Source organism: Saccoglossus kowalevskii, chromosome 14 (assembly GCF_978046115.1).
Source record: "Saccoglossus kowalevskii chromosome 14, keSacKowa6.1, whole genome shotgun sequence".
Taxonomy (NCBI): domain Eukaryota; kingdom Metazoa; phylum Hemichordata; class Enteropneusta; family Harrimaniidae; genus Saccoglossus; species Saccoglossus kowalevskii.
Window position 1 is genome coordinate 19,989,021 of NC_140654.1, and position 19,501 is coordinate 20,008,521.

At 37.2% G+C, this 19,501-nt stretch overlaps 1 protein-coding gene and 1 long non-coding RNA gene across 2 annotated transcripts; one reads left to right on the forward strand and one right to left on the reverse strand.

Moving 5' to 3' along the window:
• Window positions 1–4,456: 4,456 nt before the first annotated feature.
• Window positions 4,457–9,777, reverse strand: LOC102800595 (uncharacterized). The gene is made up of 3 exons (XR_014931622.1): window positions 9,605–9,777; window positions 5,673–5,806; window positions 4,457–4,902 (listed from the first exon to the last, which is right to left on the reverse strand). It is a non-coding gene; the product is annotated as an uncharacterized LOC102800595 (long non-coding RNA).
• A 6,901-nt stretch (window positions 9,778–16,678) lies between these two features.
• LOC100373869 (cyclic AMP-dependent transcription factor ATF-3-like) lies at window positions 16,679–19,400 on the forward strand. Its single transcript, XM_002736400.3, has 4 exons — window positions 16,679–16,743; window positions 17,960–18,172; window positions 18,448–18,555; window positions 18,943–19,400. Exons 2-4 carry the CDS (start codon window positions 17,969–17,971, stop codon window positions 19,087–19,089), a joined length of 459 nt encoding a protein of 152 aa, XP_002736446.1. The 5' UTR covers window positions 16,679–16,743; window positions 17,960–17,968; the 3' UTR covers window positions 19,090–19,400.
• The last annotated feature ends 101 nt before the right edge of the window (window positions 19,401–19,501 follow it).

Genomic DNA, 19,501 nt, shown 5'->3' on the forward strand with positions numbered 1-19,501 from the left:
GACTGGGTAGCTGTCTAAATTACACTTCATAGAGTTTATTGTGGATACCAATGTTCGAATAAAGCATTTGGTTTCCTTTGGCATCCTTCATAGAATAGACCTTTTTCATGTAAATTAACCGTACAACAGTTAACATAGTTAAACTAAACATGGCTTGCTCTGTATATGTACAAGGATGGGCAGGTCATAGAATAGGGTAGGTATATGATTGCATAGATTGAAATATTGACTAGATAGGGGAAATCATAGCAGACAGATTAATCAGATTAATCCTCTATATTATTTTGATAGCAATCACCTAATTAGAATGTAGAAAATAAATATGTAAGTTACTAATACTGACCCAGCAAAGAAACAATTCAAACACAGGTGTAATGTGTGTTTGTATAATGAACAGTAATAAAAGTCACCCCCCTCATTAAGTTGAATGATCTTACCCTCACATTCATGATGGTTGTTCAACATTTGTCAAAAAAACACAGGACAAGAACTTTCTAATCTAGATTTCTAAAACAATCCACGCTGGCTGCTATGGTTACTTGTACTGACTGTTTTCCATATGATGAGGTCATAAAGCAAGCACTTGAGGAACTCATTGCAATGCTTACAGATCGAGGTAGTACTTCCGAGTGACCTTTCTGTAGTTGATGAGATTGTATCCAATTTCATTATGTGCTAAAGCTATGCCAGGGTGATGTGAAAAGACTACATTGTATTGCTACTGGAGTCTGCCCTACATGTTGAGGTCATAAAGCAAGCACTTGAGGACCACATTGCAATGCTTACAGAATGAGATATTCAGTTATATAGTACTTCTGGCTGTTTTGAAAAAAAATATTTGTGGTAAAGCTATTGAAGAGTAACGGTGACAAGATTGTTGATACCAGAGTCTTCGCAGTTAAATCTACTATCTCTACACCACCCTGAAGCTCGAGCTCACCTGTTTCATCCTTCCATGTGCAGTCAGCAGAGGAATCATTCACCATGTTTGCTGAACTTCCTTGCTTTTTAAGTCTAAGTGACACTGCAGCAGTGACCCAACATGTCTTGGGGTGTTACTCTAGGCAGTGATACACGTGCAACTACAAATACAGGCAATTCTGGGAAATCACATTTGTTCAAGTCTTCTGTGGGTTGGATCACAAACACTACATCATTTGTCCGCCTCAGCATCCGATCACACAAATTTCCAATCACCTACATCAACAGTTCTGCATGCTTGTCTATTAATTCCCTACAGCTCGAAATGTCTCTACTGACTAAGTCTGTTTGAACATGACTTAACTTGAGGTCATTGACAACTGCTCCACGTAACTTGTGCATTGACTATGTCTACATTGAGAAGTGGAGTTTTTTCAAGAATGGCTTTACATGGTTATTTTATCCCATTGTCGCACCCAGTTTGCAAAGCAGCTCGTGTCGGATGCTTTTTTGTCATCTAGGGATAATGTCTACAGACTTGTATCAATTACTTATGGTTTTCCAGGCCTCATTAACCCATCTATGCTCTGTATGAGCAAGATCTACTGGTACCACCTTTTAGCATACTGACCTGATGAAAAGTCTTTTGCTCATTTAAACTGTCAGATGGTAGCTGGTGTGGTTAAGACTATAAATGTATCTATTGAGATTGATTTAAAGAACCAGGCTATGCTACAGGCTGTCAACACAACTAACTTAAAACAGCCAAAGTTCCAGCATTGACTGCTGACTGTTTTTTCTCATTCATTTCAAGACATAACCACAAAAGAGGCTAAAACAAGTCCAGTGGTAAGTCGTGTAAATGGTGAATGAAGGTGGAAATGTGTTGAATACTAGTTAGTGTTCACATCCTGTACAGTTCCATCCCATTATGTACAGAACCCACCCTGTCTAGTAAACCCAGCAGAGACCTGGTGCCAATTCGTTTCAGAGCCAGGAAGTTCATCAAAACTTAAACAGCTTCCCGTCCAGAGTTCTATCACTGGGGAAATTCTTCTGGTCTGGGGTTCTCCAATACGTGTTAGGGGGAAATCTCATTTTTCTCTATATCTCGTCTGCTTGAGCTACCGGACCGGGAAAGTCACTTAAGCTTTACAGTCAAATAAGACACACACAACGAAATACGTTTCAATAGCTAGTCATTAGCCACATCAAGAACTCCTCGAGGCAAACTGCCTCCTCGGGGTCTCTCCCCAGCACTGACCAAGACTCTCTCGCCTCGTGGAACTCTCTCTCTCTCTCTCTCTCTTTCTCTCTCTGTGACCAAGAACTTAGACTTATCTGTTTATTACATATCAAAAATTACAAAGCAGTTAAAAGACTCTAAGGCGTGGCCTTCACACATTCAACTAACACATAGCCAATCACACTGAGTACTGGCCACGTCATATCTTTTGATTAATCGTTCACTATATTACTAACTGCGAATAACCAACTGTCAGAAATAGCGGTCCGGATGGCGACGGTTATATCGTAATTAGTTCCAAATCACTCAGTCAAGTTCCGTCCAGAACCTTGCATGAGCCTAAATGATGAAAGATCTAACACAGCCATTCGCTAGTAATCAGCTAAACAAGTCGGTCCACAGATACGCGAAAACTAATTCATGACAGTTCGCCCCAGTCAGTCGCAATTGTCACTACTCCATCCGCCCTATTTTTATCAGGAGGCATTACCAAAAAAGCATTCCACGATATTGACGCTAACAAATCACAATACACTACTTTGTTGCTGTCTCTTGGTAACTAGAAAGATTGACACATCTTTCCAATCAGACGCCACAACACTCACTGTGAGCTTCCACACTTTTCCACAACAGTTTCCATCGCCTCTAAAACGCGAACCTCCAGCATTCCGCCTATGGTTATGTGTATCCCGGTGGGGGGAATCAGTTGCAGTTCAATTAGCCCTCTAAATATCAAAATCGAATATGGCTGAGATCCTAAACTGGTTAATGTAAGTTTGAAAGAAATTGGACAACAATTATACGAGTAACTACAAGAAAAAGTTATACGACGGAGACATGGACAGCTACGGGGACAGACATTTTCCTCTTATACCTTGACCTTCATCTACGATAATGCAGACATGGTAAAACTGTAGACATCGTTGAGAGGACAAAAACAAGGTGATGAGTATGTTAACAAATTTTTAAACAGACAAGGGGTGTTAAAGCTATTTCAATGGTTTTTTTTCAACTAAAACGATTTAATCAAATGCCGCAACTCGATTGCGAAATACAGAAGACTTCTACAAAGCGAGGACAGTTATAGTTAGGCGAGAGGTACTGTTATAGACCACTACGCCATCGCTCGCCACAGTGGAGAAATTCTCCTGTGGTATATCAAGGTAATTGACTGGTAGAATCATGATGGCGTAATGAAATTACTAACTATGTCTCAAGTCGCGACTTTCGTCGGAGCTTTGCTAAGCAAAGAACCGTTTACCAGATATTTGTCGTACATCGACATGCACTGTCTTAGAGGTAAAAAAAATGAGACTTTGACCTTACAGCCCCGCTAGAAATGCCTTCGGCATTTCGCAAATGCATTACGGCATTTGATTAAATCATTAATATTTAATAGTTGGGGGAAAAACATCAGGGTAGAGGGACTGTCGAGAACGGATCGTTGCCAATGTTCATTAGTATACCATGTCAGAATTACATAAGCCATTTTTCTACGATTCTAACACCTGTTGAATTTAATTCTAGTCAACAAGTACGTACAACAAACCGGAATGTATCGTGTATGTATATTTCAGCTGATTACAGCTATGTGAATAAAGTACCAACAATTACCATTTTTTCAATAGATGTAGTAATGTACGTGTATATTTCAAAAGTAAAACGTAGCGAGGTTTAATTCAAGAGTGCAGCGACAGGGGAGTGTTGAGACGATTTTAAAGTTCACTAGTGACTTTCTGCACAATGTGGGGTCGGAAATGCTGGCAGAAACTCCCTACCTTCACAGAGATTGGTTGGAACGATGTGGCGATTCGACGTACAGACCGAGGGAATCTCACCTGGCCATGTGACTGAGTACGTACAACAAACCGGAATGTATCGTGTATGTATATTTCAGCTGATTACAGCTATGTGAATAAAGTACCAACAATTACCATTTTTTCAATAGATGTAGTAATGTACGTGTATATTTCAAAAGTAAAACGTAGCGAGGTTTAATTCAAGAGTGCAGCGACAGGGGCGTGTTGAGACGATTTTAAAGTTCACCAGTGACCTTCTGCACAATGTGGGGTCGGAAATGCTGGCAGAAACTCCCTACCTTCACAGAGATTGGTTGGAACGATGTGGCGATTCGACGTACAGACCGAGGGAATCTCACCTGGCCATGTGACTGAGTAACTATCGTAATGACACGAGTGCGTGCGAGTGTGAGACTATCACATTGTAACGAAATTACAATATGTACCGTGGTGTGAATGAAATGTTTTAGAATAGGCAGATAAACGAACACGCATTTAAAATTTTAATTTTAATAATAATACCAACAAAAGTTGCAGTCGCTGCATTTGATCTACGGTAAAAGGAGTATGAATGTGTTCAAACATATTTCGAAAAGTGTACAAAAGATAAAATACCCTGCAAGACCCGATATATTTGTAAATATACAAGTGAAATGTACAGTGAATGTTCATTTCACCGGTATGGCACATTTTACAGGAGGTTTGTTTATACAAAAACTACAATTATCTAGTTGTATATCTAATCTAATTAACGCCTTTATGGCTGACGTTCCTGGTGCATGTCGGGAAAATATCCCACATTCCAGTCCTCTGTCTAATATCCAATTAAATCTTCGCTTCTTGGAATATTTAGTCACGTTTACTGAGCGTTCGCCAATCTTCAATTCTGACATTTCTAGATGGCTCTAGACAGAGCTCGGCGCCTTTCGAGTAAATCTGTAAATTTGAAAAAAAAAATGTTGTCGTGAGAATTAAACGTAAACAAGGCAAAGAAAAGAAAAAAAACAACCTTTGATTAGTAATGTGTTTGGGCGTTCTCACTTGAAACTTGAACTAACGAATAATAATGGGCACGAACAGATCGGAGGGTTACTTCCATGTGGAAGGTATAGCTGAAAATAAACCTTGAAAAAACAAACAAAAAGCTTTATTTTCAAGTAAATACATAAAATATTGGTGTAAATAACTGATCGTGAAATGGTACATGGCAAATCCAATCATTCCTTAATAGGAACTCGGACAACTAATGAATCAGTTTATCAGTTGTCTGAGGTAGGAACAAAATGCAGTAAAACCTGTGTCGACGGCCACTTCTATAGGGTAGCCGCCTGCCTAGTATAGCGACCACAACCGAACAGTCTTAACCAGATTTACATGTAAAATACACTGTATAGAGTGGACACCTGTCTAACGCGGCCAGTCGTTACCGACCGAAGTACAATGGTCGATTAAATTGCCTATAACGCTCGGTTCCTGGAGGCAGCAAAGTCCCCAGACTTGTAGTTTTATAAAAGTGAATGAAGGTTCTATTGATGTGCATTACAATACATTGCCTTCTATCGAAAACATTATCAGAAATAACGACTTGAGGTCCGATATACATGATGAAAACATAAAATTTACCTCAAATGTGAATGCGAAATACAGGAAGTAGCGATATTTGTATGGAAGAATCGGAAAAAAATGTATGATAGGAGTGTACTTACAAAACCCCAGCAAGCCACACCTAACACTACACCACTAATGAGTTGAATGCTGCCATATTTAAAAGTTTCCACTGCCGGAACAGACGCCATATAACGAGCTTGTTTCACACCATTTCCATTTAGTAAACGCCGACCTAATAATATAATTGGAAATGCGATGATGACTTACAAAAACGTTAATAAATCGGAGGCGTGAAACTGAATTGTTCGAGTTGCGGACATCGAGTTACAAAAATGACCACACCCATATATCATAAACCACGCCCACATTTACAAAACCACGCCCAAATTGTAATTTCATGCGCAATTCACAATTAACAGAACTTCGAGTTACATTTAGTTACTTGAACTTTAAATAACAGTTAACCAAACTTCGAGTTACGAGCAACATAGATTTATAGATAGATTTGTTTTTTTTAACGTTCAAATTTTGTAACTCAAATTTTAGTTATAATTTTAACGAACTTCGAATTACGGGAAATATACAATGGTACATGTCAATGGTAAATGATTCATTGTTAATTTCGAAACGCACGCAGTCATCGGAGTCATCGGAGTCATCTTTGTACTGCGAGAGCGTGTGAAATTAGTTTGTGGCGTTTTGTTGCAATAATAACAGTAACATTGTTGCGACATTGTAAACGCGCACATCGACTAGGCCCAACAGTTGAAACAAGCAAACTTATTGCGTGGTCAAATATTGAAAGACTTGTGGATGTGAACAATAACAAAAATATACGTTGCCGTGACTCGAAATTGTGTTAACTGTTAATTAATATTAGAGTTACTGAATGTGAACGTTAAAGCGCGGTGGTCGTCGCGCAGCGCGTGTTCGAAATTCATGTAAATAAACAATGTATACGTTGTATACGTCGCTATGAGTCCCATGTCGAACAGGACGCGGCAACTCGTAACTCGAACAATTCAGCATCTCTTCGGAGACTGCACTAATGAAAAGAGCGCAAACAACGGCATGATCTGGAAACAAAACCACCAGAGGGAGTATTGAAACTAGTCATTTTTAATCCGGCAGCTAGGTATCTTTCCAGAATGGGCTGTTCGAGAATATTTGATCCAGCAAGCCACCTGAAACGCCAGTTTCAATTTTATGTTATTTTATTGCAATTCTCGACCTCGAATCGATGTCATACTTTTAAAAAGGTTTCAACTTCGCCGTAGTGCTGGTGAAACACGAGTAGCTAAATTACTTTAATATGCGATAACATTGTACATTCAAATTTTACATTATGAACACATATTTGTTTAAATCTTTCAAGAATGTGGCGGTCTGAAAAGAGCACGATTTTGGCGATGATACTATCCCTTGTATGATAATAACGATCACTAATGAGATGCTGAATTACGAGTTACAAAAATGACCACTCCCATATTTCAGAAACCGCCTTTGATTCCTCTAGGGTTTCCAACCCAAGAACGAGTGATCTATGTTGTCAGTTAGGCATCTTTTCACTTTGGTAACAGAAATTGATTCAAACAGTCATATTCCAACAGTAATGTACATATTTCAAAGTATTATTCAGTGAGATGTGTTAAACCTCAGACAACTAAATTTATTGGTTGTCTGAGGTTAAATGTTATTTTTTTCTATTTTGCGCATTTTAGCAACTTTTGTGTGAAACGCATTGAGCTATTTAACCACTTTAATTTCTGTAATTACGTGTTTATATATGTTGTACTTGCTCGATTGGTTGTTTTTATTACCTCAATCATAAATCTACTAATATCAGTGTACGTCCGGGCATGTGACCTACAGTGCGAATTGAATATTATACATTATTATACATATGTCACCGTAACGCCATAAGTTACAGCGTGCTGTAATTTTGCGGTATTTTACGGGGTATTTTCATCCTGCCATATAAGGAAATGCGAATTCCAAATAATGAACAATTACGCGCGTAAGCGTCCTCTAATAATACAAACAAACATGGCAGCCCCCAGAGTTTAGTTTGACCGGACCCCATACAAAGTTTGCTCAATCTGTTCTAAATTTTTTGTATTTCGACATTCCCAGATGTATCCTTGGAAGAAAAAGTATGCACGGTCAATACACGGCCGCATCCACCTCGGTCGATACTTCCGCTGTACTGTCTTCGCGCATACTTTTCGGTATCCTCGTAATAACCTCAACACTTATCAAACACTTATTAATGATACATTATTATGATTATACTAGTATTCTGCCATATTCAAGTTTATTCTAAAAATAAATACATCACACTGAGTAGAAAAAAATTAAGTGGTCACTACAACTTGTTACAAAAAGTGTGATCAATTGTAAATCAATCAATTGCAGACTTCAATGATTAGTCGAATGATCAAGAACGAACGGTCGTAAGAGTTAGGCTACGATATCAAACAGGGCGTAACATAGTTATTCTACAGATCACCTCAACATCTCAATATTCACTCGTATAAACGAAACATAGGCTCCACTCCAAGTAGGTCATCTCTACTATATTCTAACCCAATAGTAATGCCCCACTTAGTATTTATATAACAGGAAGATGGTGATGGGACATTCGTAATTACTTTAACTTGGTTTTTAAGATTACTTCAAACTGCCATGAATTGCGACAGTAAGCTCCGTTTTACCCTATAAATGTTAAAGCGAAGAGTCGTCACCTGCGCATGCGTCAGATGGCCATAGCGTGTTTACAAACAAGCGTCTACCCATGAGCCTTTGCGTTTTAGCGTGTGTTGTTATCGTCGCTTGGGACCCAATTCCCGCGCGTGCGCAGGTGACGACCCTCCCGCTTTAATGTCCAATGGAAAGTGTGCGGAACGGTGGCTTTGTTATATGGTTATATCATAGTGACTAGTTATTGGGTACGACACGGTTACTGACCGTGGGTACGAGAAATACCCATTCATGCTGTGTTTTCATCCGAATCTTCTTTTCAAAGTGTTTCCAACGATTCTTTTTAACATTTATCCAGGCAGACCCCCAAGGGTATAGCGAGACAGTGTTTTTCTCGTTCACTGTGAAGTATCAAATAACGTCTCTTTCTATATCGAATAGAAAACTCGCCATGCCGTCTACTAGTGTGAAAATCAAAAACATGTTTAAAACAGAACTCCCGCTGATATAGCTGACGCTTTAAATACAACATTTGAGAAATCCATTCGGTGGGGGTTATTCTCAAATACAACTTACCAAAGTAATTATTTTGAACCAGAACGATTCATCATGAATTTAGAGGGCACACAGATTGTATTCCGTAAACAAGGTTTTCCGGTCCGTGACCGGGTCTGGGACGATCGCCAAAGTACACGGCTGTTTTTCTATTAAGATTCCATACAGTGCGGCTGAAAATAAAAAACTGCCCTGGATCGAATACTTGCTACAACTGTTGGTTTGACTTAAAACAACTTATCACCCGTTATATCAGAATCGTCAACAACAGAGTATACATATAAGATGTTATCATTTAAACCCTTTCAAAGATAAACATTATGCAAATATCCACGAAACGGCAGTTGTTGTTTTTTTTCTGCTAGCGTTTTAAAACACTAATTTAAGCAACGTTATTTCGCAATTTCGGTCTTTTGTAAACCTGGGATGATGTATCAAGGTCTAAAGTAACCGTTTTATAAATTTTTGAAAAATCAAGAAAAAAGTGAAAATTTCTCTTCTCGCTACCTTAATCTGCAGGTATATTTGAATAATTGCAGGTTCGAGTTGGGAATTTATCAAGCAATTAATATTCAGATATAGTTACGGTGCTGAAAAAGTTAGGCAATTGGCCGGTGATGTTTTCAAGCACAGTCCCTCGACATGAGATTGTGTCTCAAGGCACGTTACCAGCAGAACTTGCACCCCCACGCACGCACACACATTCTGGAAGGCGATGATAAAACAATTACTTCGCTAAATAGAATAAATGTCGTCGTTTTTCACAATTTCTTACCTGCGTTGCTGAGAAAACGTCTTGCGAGTTGTTGAAACATGATGACTGAGATAAAACGTACGGGATAGGCAGTTAGAGAAAACTGAGTGAGTGGTGAATTCCTGATGTGGTGCGTTTCAATTCACACGTATGTGAATGCTGTCGTTCCTATTGGCTGGAATAACAATTTGATCACGTGAATGGTTCATGAATATGTAATTAACTGAGTCATTTGTGTCACTTTACATTCAAAATCAATGTAAAACGAACATTCTGAAACTTGTGCATAATTAACGTTTATAGCTAGCCTGTGTATAGCGCTGTCGTACATAATAATACGTACAATAACATTTCCCCTGTAATATATGACACATGTTCGAACTACTTTACGAAATAGTCCGTCTAACCACAGTCCCTCTATCCTCTATAGAGGGACTGTCGTCTAACTACAGTTATGTTCAAATCACACGGTTACTTTATTCAGTTTTTAATTAGGAACACGTGATCGCGCTCTATGATGTTCGGTGACTGAATAAGATTGGTACTGAAACGCGAAAACCTTTTGTAGTGTAGTGTAGTGTAGTGTAGTGTAGTGCAGTGTAGTGTAGTGTAGAATAAATAATACTACGTAAATGTTCTTATTCACTTAGGTTAGGTTAGTTACGTTTCGGGATATTCTCTATCCCCTTTTATCAAACTACAATCAAGAGTTAAGATATGGACAACAATGACGTTGATAAAATTGGACATATGTACAATTCTGTGTGAATTACAATGTCAACTTGTACGAAAAAGTAAATGCTGCAAAAGATGGTATGGCAGTGAAGCATAGAATGTGTCAAATACAAGCTATTAAGTAACCAATATATATGTAAATGAGATGCTACTGAAATTAACACATGTGCTACAAATATCTAATTAAAATGCAGTGTGATACTGGTCCTTTTCTCCTATTTAAACCATCGGGGAAATGTGTGAACAGCTTATCGATATAAACAAGATTTCGTAAGTTACTGTTTTAGAACTCCCAGTTCCAAACGACTTTTAAGTCATTAACATTAGCATGGTACAGGCAAGAAGTTTTTTATTATAAAGGATGGTAGACCGATGCTGTAATAGCCTTGTTTTCAACTTATTACCACATAAAAGAGCCATAAATAAATGTGCTTACGACGGAAACATCCTCGTTCCCATGGCGCATCCTCGTTTTCGTTAGACTGAAATAAGTTTGATCTTCTCAATGTTTTGGAGGCATTATAACGTGCAATAAAATAAACGACTAAATTTATAAACTCGCGAGTTTTATTTTTGTCCTTTAGCTATAAAAACCAGAACTAGTATTGGAATATTTACCAGAACAGAACAGTCAGATACGTAACCATACAGAATGCTACCCCATGCGCATGCGTCATTTCACTCCAGTAACGTTATCTATAATAATAATAATAATAATGTTTATTTTCCATAGATTACATAAAAGAATAACAATACAACAATAAATAATAACTAATAAATATTGATAAATAATAATAATATTAATCTATGGCTGGGAAACAGAAATTAGCTCATACAGAGCTAGTCTAGTCTGTTTCCCATCAAAATATATTTTTAAATAGCTATTTATTAAAAAGGGCAATCAAGTAGACAGAAAACACTTATTTACAATGGTTTGCTTACACACAGATACATATTTGTATACCTCTATATATAAACATATTGGAATATAACTAAGGATGATTACAGTTGATTAAATAGTCTTTCACTTCTTTTTTAAAATTTGCTCTTTTTCATTGGTAGAAGAAAGTTTGAATTATCCCTTGACCTAGTGTGATAATGGTGAGTATGGAAAGTGAAATAGTAATTAAGGTCACGTGGCAATCTGTGAAATTGTAGGTCATGTATAAATGTACATAGCTGATACTTAAATTGGTCATATATATTGTGAATACGTAGTGACTGAAAAAGAGGTTTACTATGTGCACAGTAGTCTTTAAATAGTATGATACGAACAAGCTTTTTTGTTGTTTATATATAGGGTCTAGAAATGTGCGATACGTACTACCCTAGCCTGACAAGTACCCCACATTTCTAAACCATAGGAGATATGAGGAAGAATTAGAGATTTATACAGAAGGATAAGGACGTATTTGGGAAGTGTATGTCTGAGCTTAGCAATTAAACCTTAAAGGAGTTATCTTTGCTAAAACTCTATTAATATGCGGCTTCCATGTAAGATGTTTATCTATCACCACACCAAGATAAGTAGTAGTATCGACTTCCTGGAGAACTGCATTGTTTGAATGTATGTTTTGTTTGTTTACCAGCTGTTTCTTAGAGATGGAAAACAGCGTGTAATTAGTTTTGTTGGTATTAATTGTAAGTTTATTAGTGTTGCACCATGTGTTCACCATATCTAAATGTAAATCAACTTCAGCACTGGGTATACTGTTGCTGGAAAATGAATGAAAAAGATTTGAGTCATCAGCAAATAATTTAATTTGGAAGTAAGTTGATGATGCAGGAATATCGTTTATATAAATTAGAAAAAGTAACGGTCCAAGGATGGAACCTTGTGGCACACCATAATTAATTGGGAGAGTGGAGGAGGTATGGCCATCAGCTTGAACAAACTGTTTTCGATTCAATAGATAGTTTTCAAGCCACTTTAAATGTTTTCCACGAATACCATAGGAACTTAATTTGGAAAGAAGAATGTTGTGATTTATCGTGTCGAAGGTCTTAGTAAAATCCAGGAATACCCCCATCACGATATTACCATCATCAATTTCATTAATTAATTCATAGAAAAGATCTATTAACGCAAGCTTGGTACTGTATTTTCTGCGAAATCCATATTGGTGCTTATTGATAATATTAAATTTGTTAAGAAAAGAAGATAATTGTTTGTGTAGAGTTTTTTCAATAATTTTACTGACAACGGGTAAGATTGAGATGGGTCTGTAATTACCAGGCAAATAGGGTGAACCTTTTTTAAAAATAGGAGTAATTTTGGCTATTTTTAGTTGGTCGGGGAACACGCCAGACATAAAGGATTGATTTATAATGTGACAAAGAGGTATTTTAATGAAAGGAGCAGCATCTCTTAGAAGACGGGAATAATTATAGTCATGGCCACAAGATTTACGCGGGTCTAATAATTTTAGATCAGATTCTATTTCATGGATGGTAACTGGTTGGAGAAAGAAGGAATTCAAATCTATCGCAACGTAGTCCCACGTTAAGACCATCCACGGCTACCACGCCCCATTGTGGCTATGTCCCAAAAGGCTGAAGAAAAAATAAGTGTTATAGTGTAATTTAGAAATATTTTTTTGATGCACAGGAAGTTTCCTAAATCAGCCCAGACCGCCCGAAACATATACTTGCATATTATTGAGATTATTATAACGCCATTTTCAGACCAGTCGAGCGAGTCTTGAAATGTTTTTTTAAATATATAAATTGCACAAACTTGCTTTGTATAGAAGTGGTCATACAAGACGCTTATTTAAGTGAAACACCAGGCAGATACGTTGTCTTGTTTTTGTTGTTGTTCGAAGTCTCTGTTGCATTCGTGTTTTGTTCAGGTGGAACTTCCAAAATAACAAAGTTTTTCAGTGCCAAATAATCACTTGTTTGTTGTCTTGACTTACGAGTAGATGTAATTTAAAAAAAATACAAGCAAACCTCGAAAAGTATATTCTTTTCTCCGCGAAATTCAAAACGCACATATGAGTATCCCTCGACTAGCCAAGTGCCCGGGGCTCTATACACACTCGGACTTTAAATTATACTAAAGTGTGTAATTGTGTTGATTTTGCGGACAATTGAACGCATGGCCAAAGCAACATAGTATTTGATAAAATTAATCCGACGAAATGATGATGTCACAAAATTATAGTGCCTATAAAGGTCTTATTGGCGGTTATACTGAAAGAGCATGGATAAAAACAAAAGAAATTAAATTTACGCTGTTTGAGGGCATGTTCTTATGATATTTGGAATTCAATTATCAGAGGTTGCTCGGTTAATTCTGAATAATTAACAAAAATGATGTATTAACTTATGTAATGACTGGTTACAGAAAGTTGAAGATTGTATAATTATTATTTTCAAATACCCATACTACGAAAGTATCATTTCATTGTTTTTCAATAATGTTATTTATATTTTGTTTTTCGAAGTATCATGGGAGTTGCGACCATGCGTGCATGAATTCGTTAATACATTTGTTTTAATCTGGGATATAGATATAATTGTTTAGTTTTAATTTTATTTATTATTTAATCAATTCATTTCAATTGGTATACCGCCCAATTACAATAACTAGACGGAGAGCAAAATAAAAAATATCAACTTAAAAACAAACAAAAGCAATGTAAAGCCCAATAAAATCTACATTACAATTAGAAATATCTGTGCTAAAAAAGCTAAAAATTCACGTTTTTTACGCGAAAAGTAGTTCTGTGACGATATTTGTTATGCAACATAAATCAAACCATAGTGTAAAAATCACGGAAAACTAAATATCCTGGAAGTAAAATTAGGAAATCAGGTGACACAACCGGCAATTACACGCAAAATTTAAGGAACAATGCCACTAGTTTATTTTTAAAATTTGCGCATATGTGACGTATGTCTACAATTATTCGTTTTAGTATAACTCACCAGTATGTTTTTTTTATACATATATATACTGCCAATCTTGGGATATATCTAGATATGGCCAAGTAAAAAAACTTATACCATTTTTCACTATATGCCACGGACGAAAATTTTGAGATATTTCCTTACATAGGAAACAGTGGTAAAGAACGTCCTAAAACTTTTTGTTCGCGGTTTTTCCTTAACCGAGTACAGAGAACCCATGTTCCCATGTCATTTTTTTGTTCATTCTTGTTATATAACATGCTACTTATGTAGAAATATGACATTATTTTCCCCCATTGAGTATCATTCTACCTTAAATCCAAATCATGCTATGTATAACGATAGTTGGACATTTGAGTGAGTTATATGGATCGAAATACAAAACATTGCACCGTTTATTGACTCAGTTATTATTTGCCTTCACCACAATGAATCCCGTCATGCATTGCCGTTCCCAAATTTTGGTTTGAGTGAGCGCTGCTAAACTTACCTAGCCTAAGTAGTACGTAAAGTTCGATGTTCGCTCGGACGCAGCGGGAACGCGAGTAAACTACAGTCGCCCAATAAATTCAAATGTGAATTTCAAAAGTCTAATGGTTATTAATCAAGAGATCTGCGAGATGCAATATTATCCTCGGTGGTCGAACAAGAGAATCTCATGCATGATTCGGTGATTTGATGACACCGTAAGATGCTAAAAACACACTGCAACCACAAACGAAGCTACGGAGCTGCTCTGTGTTGTTCGACGAATGGCGAATATCATCGACGTTGCATTTGTTACACGGACACTTTGAATAATGATATACTCAACTCCCGACGAAATATACTCATTCGACGAAATGTTGTGCACCAGTCACGGCTTCGGATTCAATATACCGCCATATTAGGTATGGCACCCATATTGTTATAATTCGAAATCTCTCAAGCAATTAGATTACTATTTAAACACAGCACATGACCGGCTAAATATTACACAACACAATGATATTGTATTCAAAGGTACAGGTATCACGGGGAAATTCTTCTCATCGGGGTTCTCCACACGTGCCAGGGGCGGATATCGCATCTGTCTCTATGTCTCGTCTGCTTGAGGTGCGGGATCGGGAAAGTCACTTAAGCCTTACAGTCAAATAGACGCACACAACGAAAAACGTATCAACTCTCGTCTTTAGTCGGTCAGTCGAGTACTCTATAAGACACAGCGCCCTGGGGAAAAGTCCCCAAGACTATCGCAAGGCTGACTCAAGACTGCGTCGCTTGTGGTGTGGTGTTCTCGCCAAGGCCAACTAAAACTCTTTTATTCAGTACTGAACCCGTCATATCTTTTGAATAATCGTTCACTATATTAGTAACTGCGAATACCCAACTGTCAGAAATAGTAGTCCGGATAGCGACGGTTATATCGTAATTAGTTCCAATTGCCTAAATGATGACAGATATAACACAGCCATTCACTAGTAATCAGCTAAATAAGTCGGTCAACAGATACGCGAAAACTAATTCACCTGTAATCGAACACTGGCATTGGGAGTTTTTAACGCAAAATTCAGAACGTTTTAAAATTGTTAAAATTTATCAACAACGCATTTCGTCTTTTTTTTAGTATAAAATAACTTGACCAACATATTGGGGATGTACTCGATAATTTGCTTTCATCGGGTTCCGTGTCAAGTCGGGCATGGCTGGGGATATGCGCCCTCGCCGGCGGAATTAGGCTCATACGCATTTTTTTCCACCCAAAATTATTAGTGTATCATTTTGCACATTTTTGTGTGTTTTTTACTTTAATATATTTATTAATTTTGTATCCAACTGAAATATTTGGGAGTGATTTCCTTTAAATAAAAAAATAAATAAATAAATAAATAAATAAATAAATAAATAAATAAATAAATAAATAAATAAATAAATAAATAAATAAATAAATAAATAAATAAATAAATAAAATGAAATTGTTGGAATTTTGAGACAAATTACAGTTCATGAATAGACTACTGAGAAATGTATAACATGTGTGTGATTAAAATTTATTTTCATTCAAAAAATCAGTAAAAGGAAAAAAAAAGCATAACATGCACCATTAATATACACCCAGGGTTGTATACAGCGGAAGAATACCCGGATGGGAAATCTGGCATGCCTTCTGGATTGATATCGAGCTGATTTGAAAAAAAAAATCTCTTTTATCGGAGTTCGTGATCCGAAAATGAAAACCTATTCATCGAATACAGATCTTTGCACTTGACGCAGAAAATGGTACACATACAAACATCGGGTAACGCTTATTAACATGTGACGTCATATCTATTTTTAGAAATGCTTTTTTCCCCCAAAACTGCTGATGTGTGCATGTACATATGCATCAGTTAGACTTGTTTATCTAAACGCACATTTCTGCGCATGCGCAATGAGCCACATTTTCAACGTGTTCCGACTTGTTTTCTGTACCCATCACAGCAACACATACACGCGCACACTTCTCCCAGCGCTGTCCTTTTAAATCGTGGGTAAGATATTGCAAAATTATTTGTATTCTTTGTCAGATGTATTTCAAGACTATTTAGAGTCTCGAGAGAGCTTTGCGTTTAACATTCGCAATACATTCAGTTATTTCGTTTGCCAGGACTGAATCGTCGGAGTGTTACATCAATCACATATATACAAACTTATAGCACAGCGCAATCGAGATGTTTAACACATAATACAGTAAACTGTTTTTTAAATATCAAATTAATATTTTTTATATGAATTTCTTCCCTATGTTAGATGTTAATGTTTTGTCTTCCTGATTTTCTAGTTCCTCCGCAACATTGCATTGTGCCGTGGAAGGCTCCATGACCTCGGGTCGTCTTTCACCGCTTTACAACCAGGGATATGATACGTCGGGGATTTCCCCAGTTCGAAATTGCTGACTTGGTTAATGCTTCAATTTAGATATGAGTCATTCACTAAAGCTGTTATAGACAAATAAACGTAGTTTTGTTTGCAACAATACCGATCCTGTCTCTTACAAAATATTCCGTATTTTGTTATGTTTATTGGTCACTCTATCAGTAAATCGTACGCGGATCTCCAAGGGTTTTCTACTCACGTCACCGATTGTGAAATTGTAAAGGTTACATATTTCTAAAACTACTATTCGATGTAACGTCGGGACATAACCGTATGGTGGGATATTTTAATTACCGTGTTTTCCACGTCAAAAGATGATTTCGGAATTTCCGACTCGTTTGGCTTTCAATGTGTGATATCTGTGTGGATAATTCAGCATATTGAATCATTCTATCAACAACCAGAGTGCGAAATGGTCTCATTATTTTGTCCAAAGTTGTCTTACAACCTTTATTTCGTGTGAATGTAAAAAAAAAGTGACGTTTGAGTGGAAAATATATATGTGGAATGTTTCGGGAACTTGAAAACGATACGCGTCGGTTTGTCATATTTCTAATACAGGACCAGTCAGGAATGGCGCACTGTGAGAACGCAAGTTATACTGAGAATTAATCCGTAATGTGGCGAGTGAGAGAGGATATTGTTCCACTTGTTTTGAAATCGTTCGTATCTTGTGGAATACGATATAGTCTTGGATTAACAGAAAATCACCGTGCATCTTCACTCACCGTGACGTATACTCGATTTTTATCTCTGCGGTTAGACTAGAGCAATGTGTACTTTTTTCTGTCTCGTAATATCACTTGTTTTTATTTTATCTTTATTGCACAGGAAATAAGGATGAGCCAAACAGACCAGACAACATCGACGGATTTCAGCGATACGAACTTATTCGAAGCTCTCGAGATTTCCCCCGATACGATGATGCACGTGGACATAATGCCGCTGATCAAAGACGGATTGAAGTACACAATCCAAGCAAAGCGCAGAGCTCAAGGCCTCGCAGAACTCTCAGTTGAACAAAAACGCGTTCGACCCGAAAAGGTATTGTATGATCCTAACTTGAACGTGGTATATCCGTTATTCTCAGCCTTTTCTGTTTCTTCATTTTTATTTTGTGAAATTGTAATGCTACTTTATCAATCATTTAAACCTGTGAAATCAACGTTTAAAATATCATTTCTCTGATTTGCTGGCATTGTAGAACAAAGTACTTACGAAAGTTAAATTGACAACGTCACTTTTATATGTATTGTCACTGTGAGCTTTTCTGGCTGTACCTGTGATTATATAATTATGATCTCCGTTGAATATTTTAGCTAACACCAGCAGAAGCAGAAAGACGGCGAATTCGCAGAGAAAGAAATCGAATCGCTGCCACCAAATGCCGGAATAAAAAAAGAAGTCAAATTAATACACTTGACGAGGTTAGTCCCGCCTGCTAATTAATTATGCTTTACTTTGTCATGTCGCTTTATGTCATGAGACAACACGTTGTGTTTGTGTTACGCGATGGGACATTACATTACGAACGCTGTCACTTCATATTACTTATGAAATTTCATAGTACAGTGGCCCCTCGCTAAGTCGCGGGTGTCGGGGTCCGAGTAAAAACCGCAACTTATCGAGGGTCGCGACTTACCGAGTCTCGTGAAAGGGAGAGGAGGGGGGGGGGGTTATGCATTGAAAATGTATATAATGTACTTTCATATCATGTCTTCATAATGTTGTTACATTACTTAATATTACATCACGTTACGTTTCAACATGTTCGAAAGCTCGCATATAAATAAATCATTTTTGTTTATATGCAGGAATCAAAACGACTCGAAGGCCTGAATCACAAACTGAAAGAAGAAATCGGTAAATTACAAATTGAGAAGAGCTTTTTGTCAGATACTCTCCAGGCGCATTTGTCTATTTGCAGTCTAACCCAAGCACCAGCAATTTACGACCAATGACGAGCCTCAGAAGATGCTTAGTAAAACCAACTGTGGTGAACGCCCTCAACGACTTGCGATCATAAAGGAGTACTCCAACATGTCCAAGGGGCGCGTTGACGGCTCAGGCCGTCTTTCTAATTCTAACTGACACTGGTGTGTCTTATTATGTATACAACCAATAATTGATAGACACATTTTGACAGAAAACAGTGTAAATATCACACCAGACTTTTCTTGTATTTTGCAAAATATGGTGGAAGCTTTTATATTATATTATCACTTTTGTAATTTTAAATAAATAACTCTGTTGTACATACATTTTACTCCCAGCAATATGGATAATATTTGAAAGTAATTGCGAGGTTATTTACAAGAGTGTGTCTGATTGGCTGTCTAACCCTCACATCTAACTTCCAAGCCAATCATAGAG

Excerpts from the sequence above, each read along its gene's own strand:
- LOC100373869 (XM_002736400.3), top strand. The coding sequence starts at position 17,969 with ATGAGCCAAACAGACCAGACAACATCGACGGATTTCAGCGATACGAAC. Across the intron at positions 18,173-18,447 it reads AACGCGTTCGACCCGAAAAG|CTAACACCAGCAGAAGCAGA; the intron begins GTATTGTATGAT and ends TGAATATTTTAG. Across the intron at positions 18,556-18,942 it reads AAATTAATACACTTGACGAG|GAATCAAAACGACTCGAAGG; the intron begins GTTAGTCCCGCC and ends GTTTATATGCAG.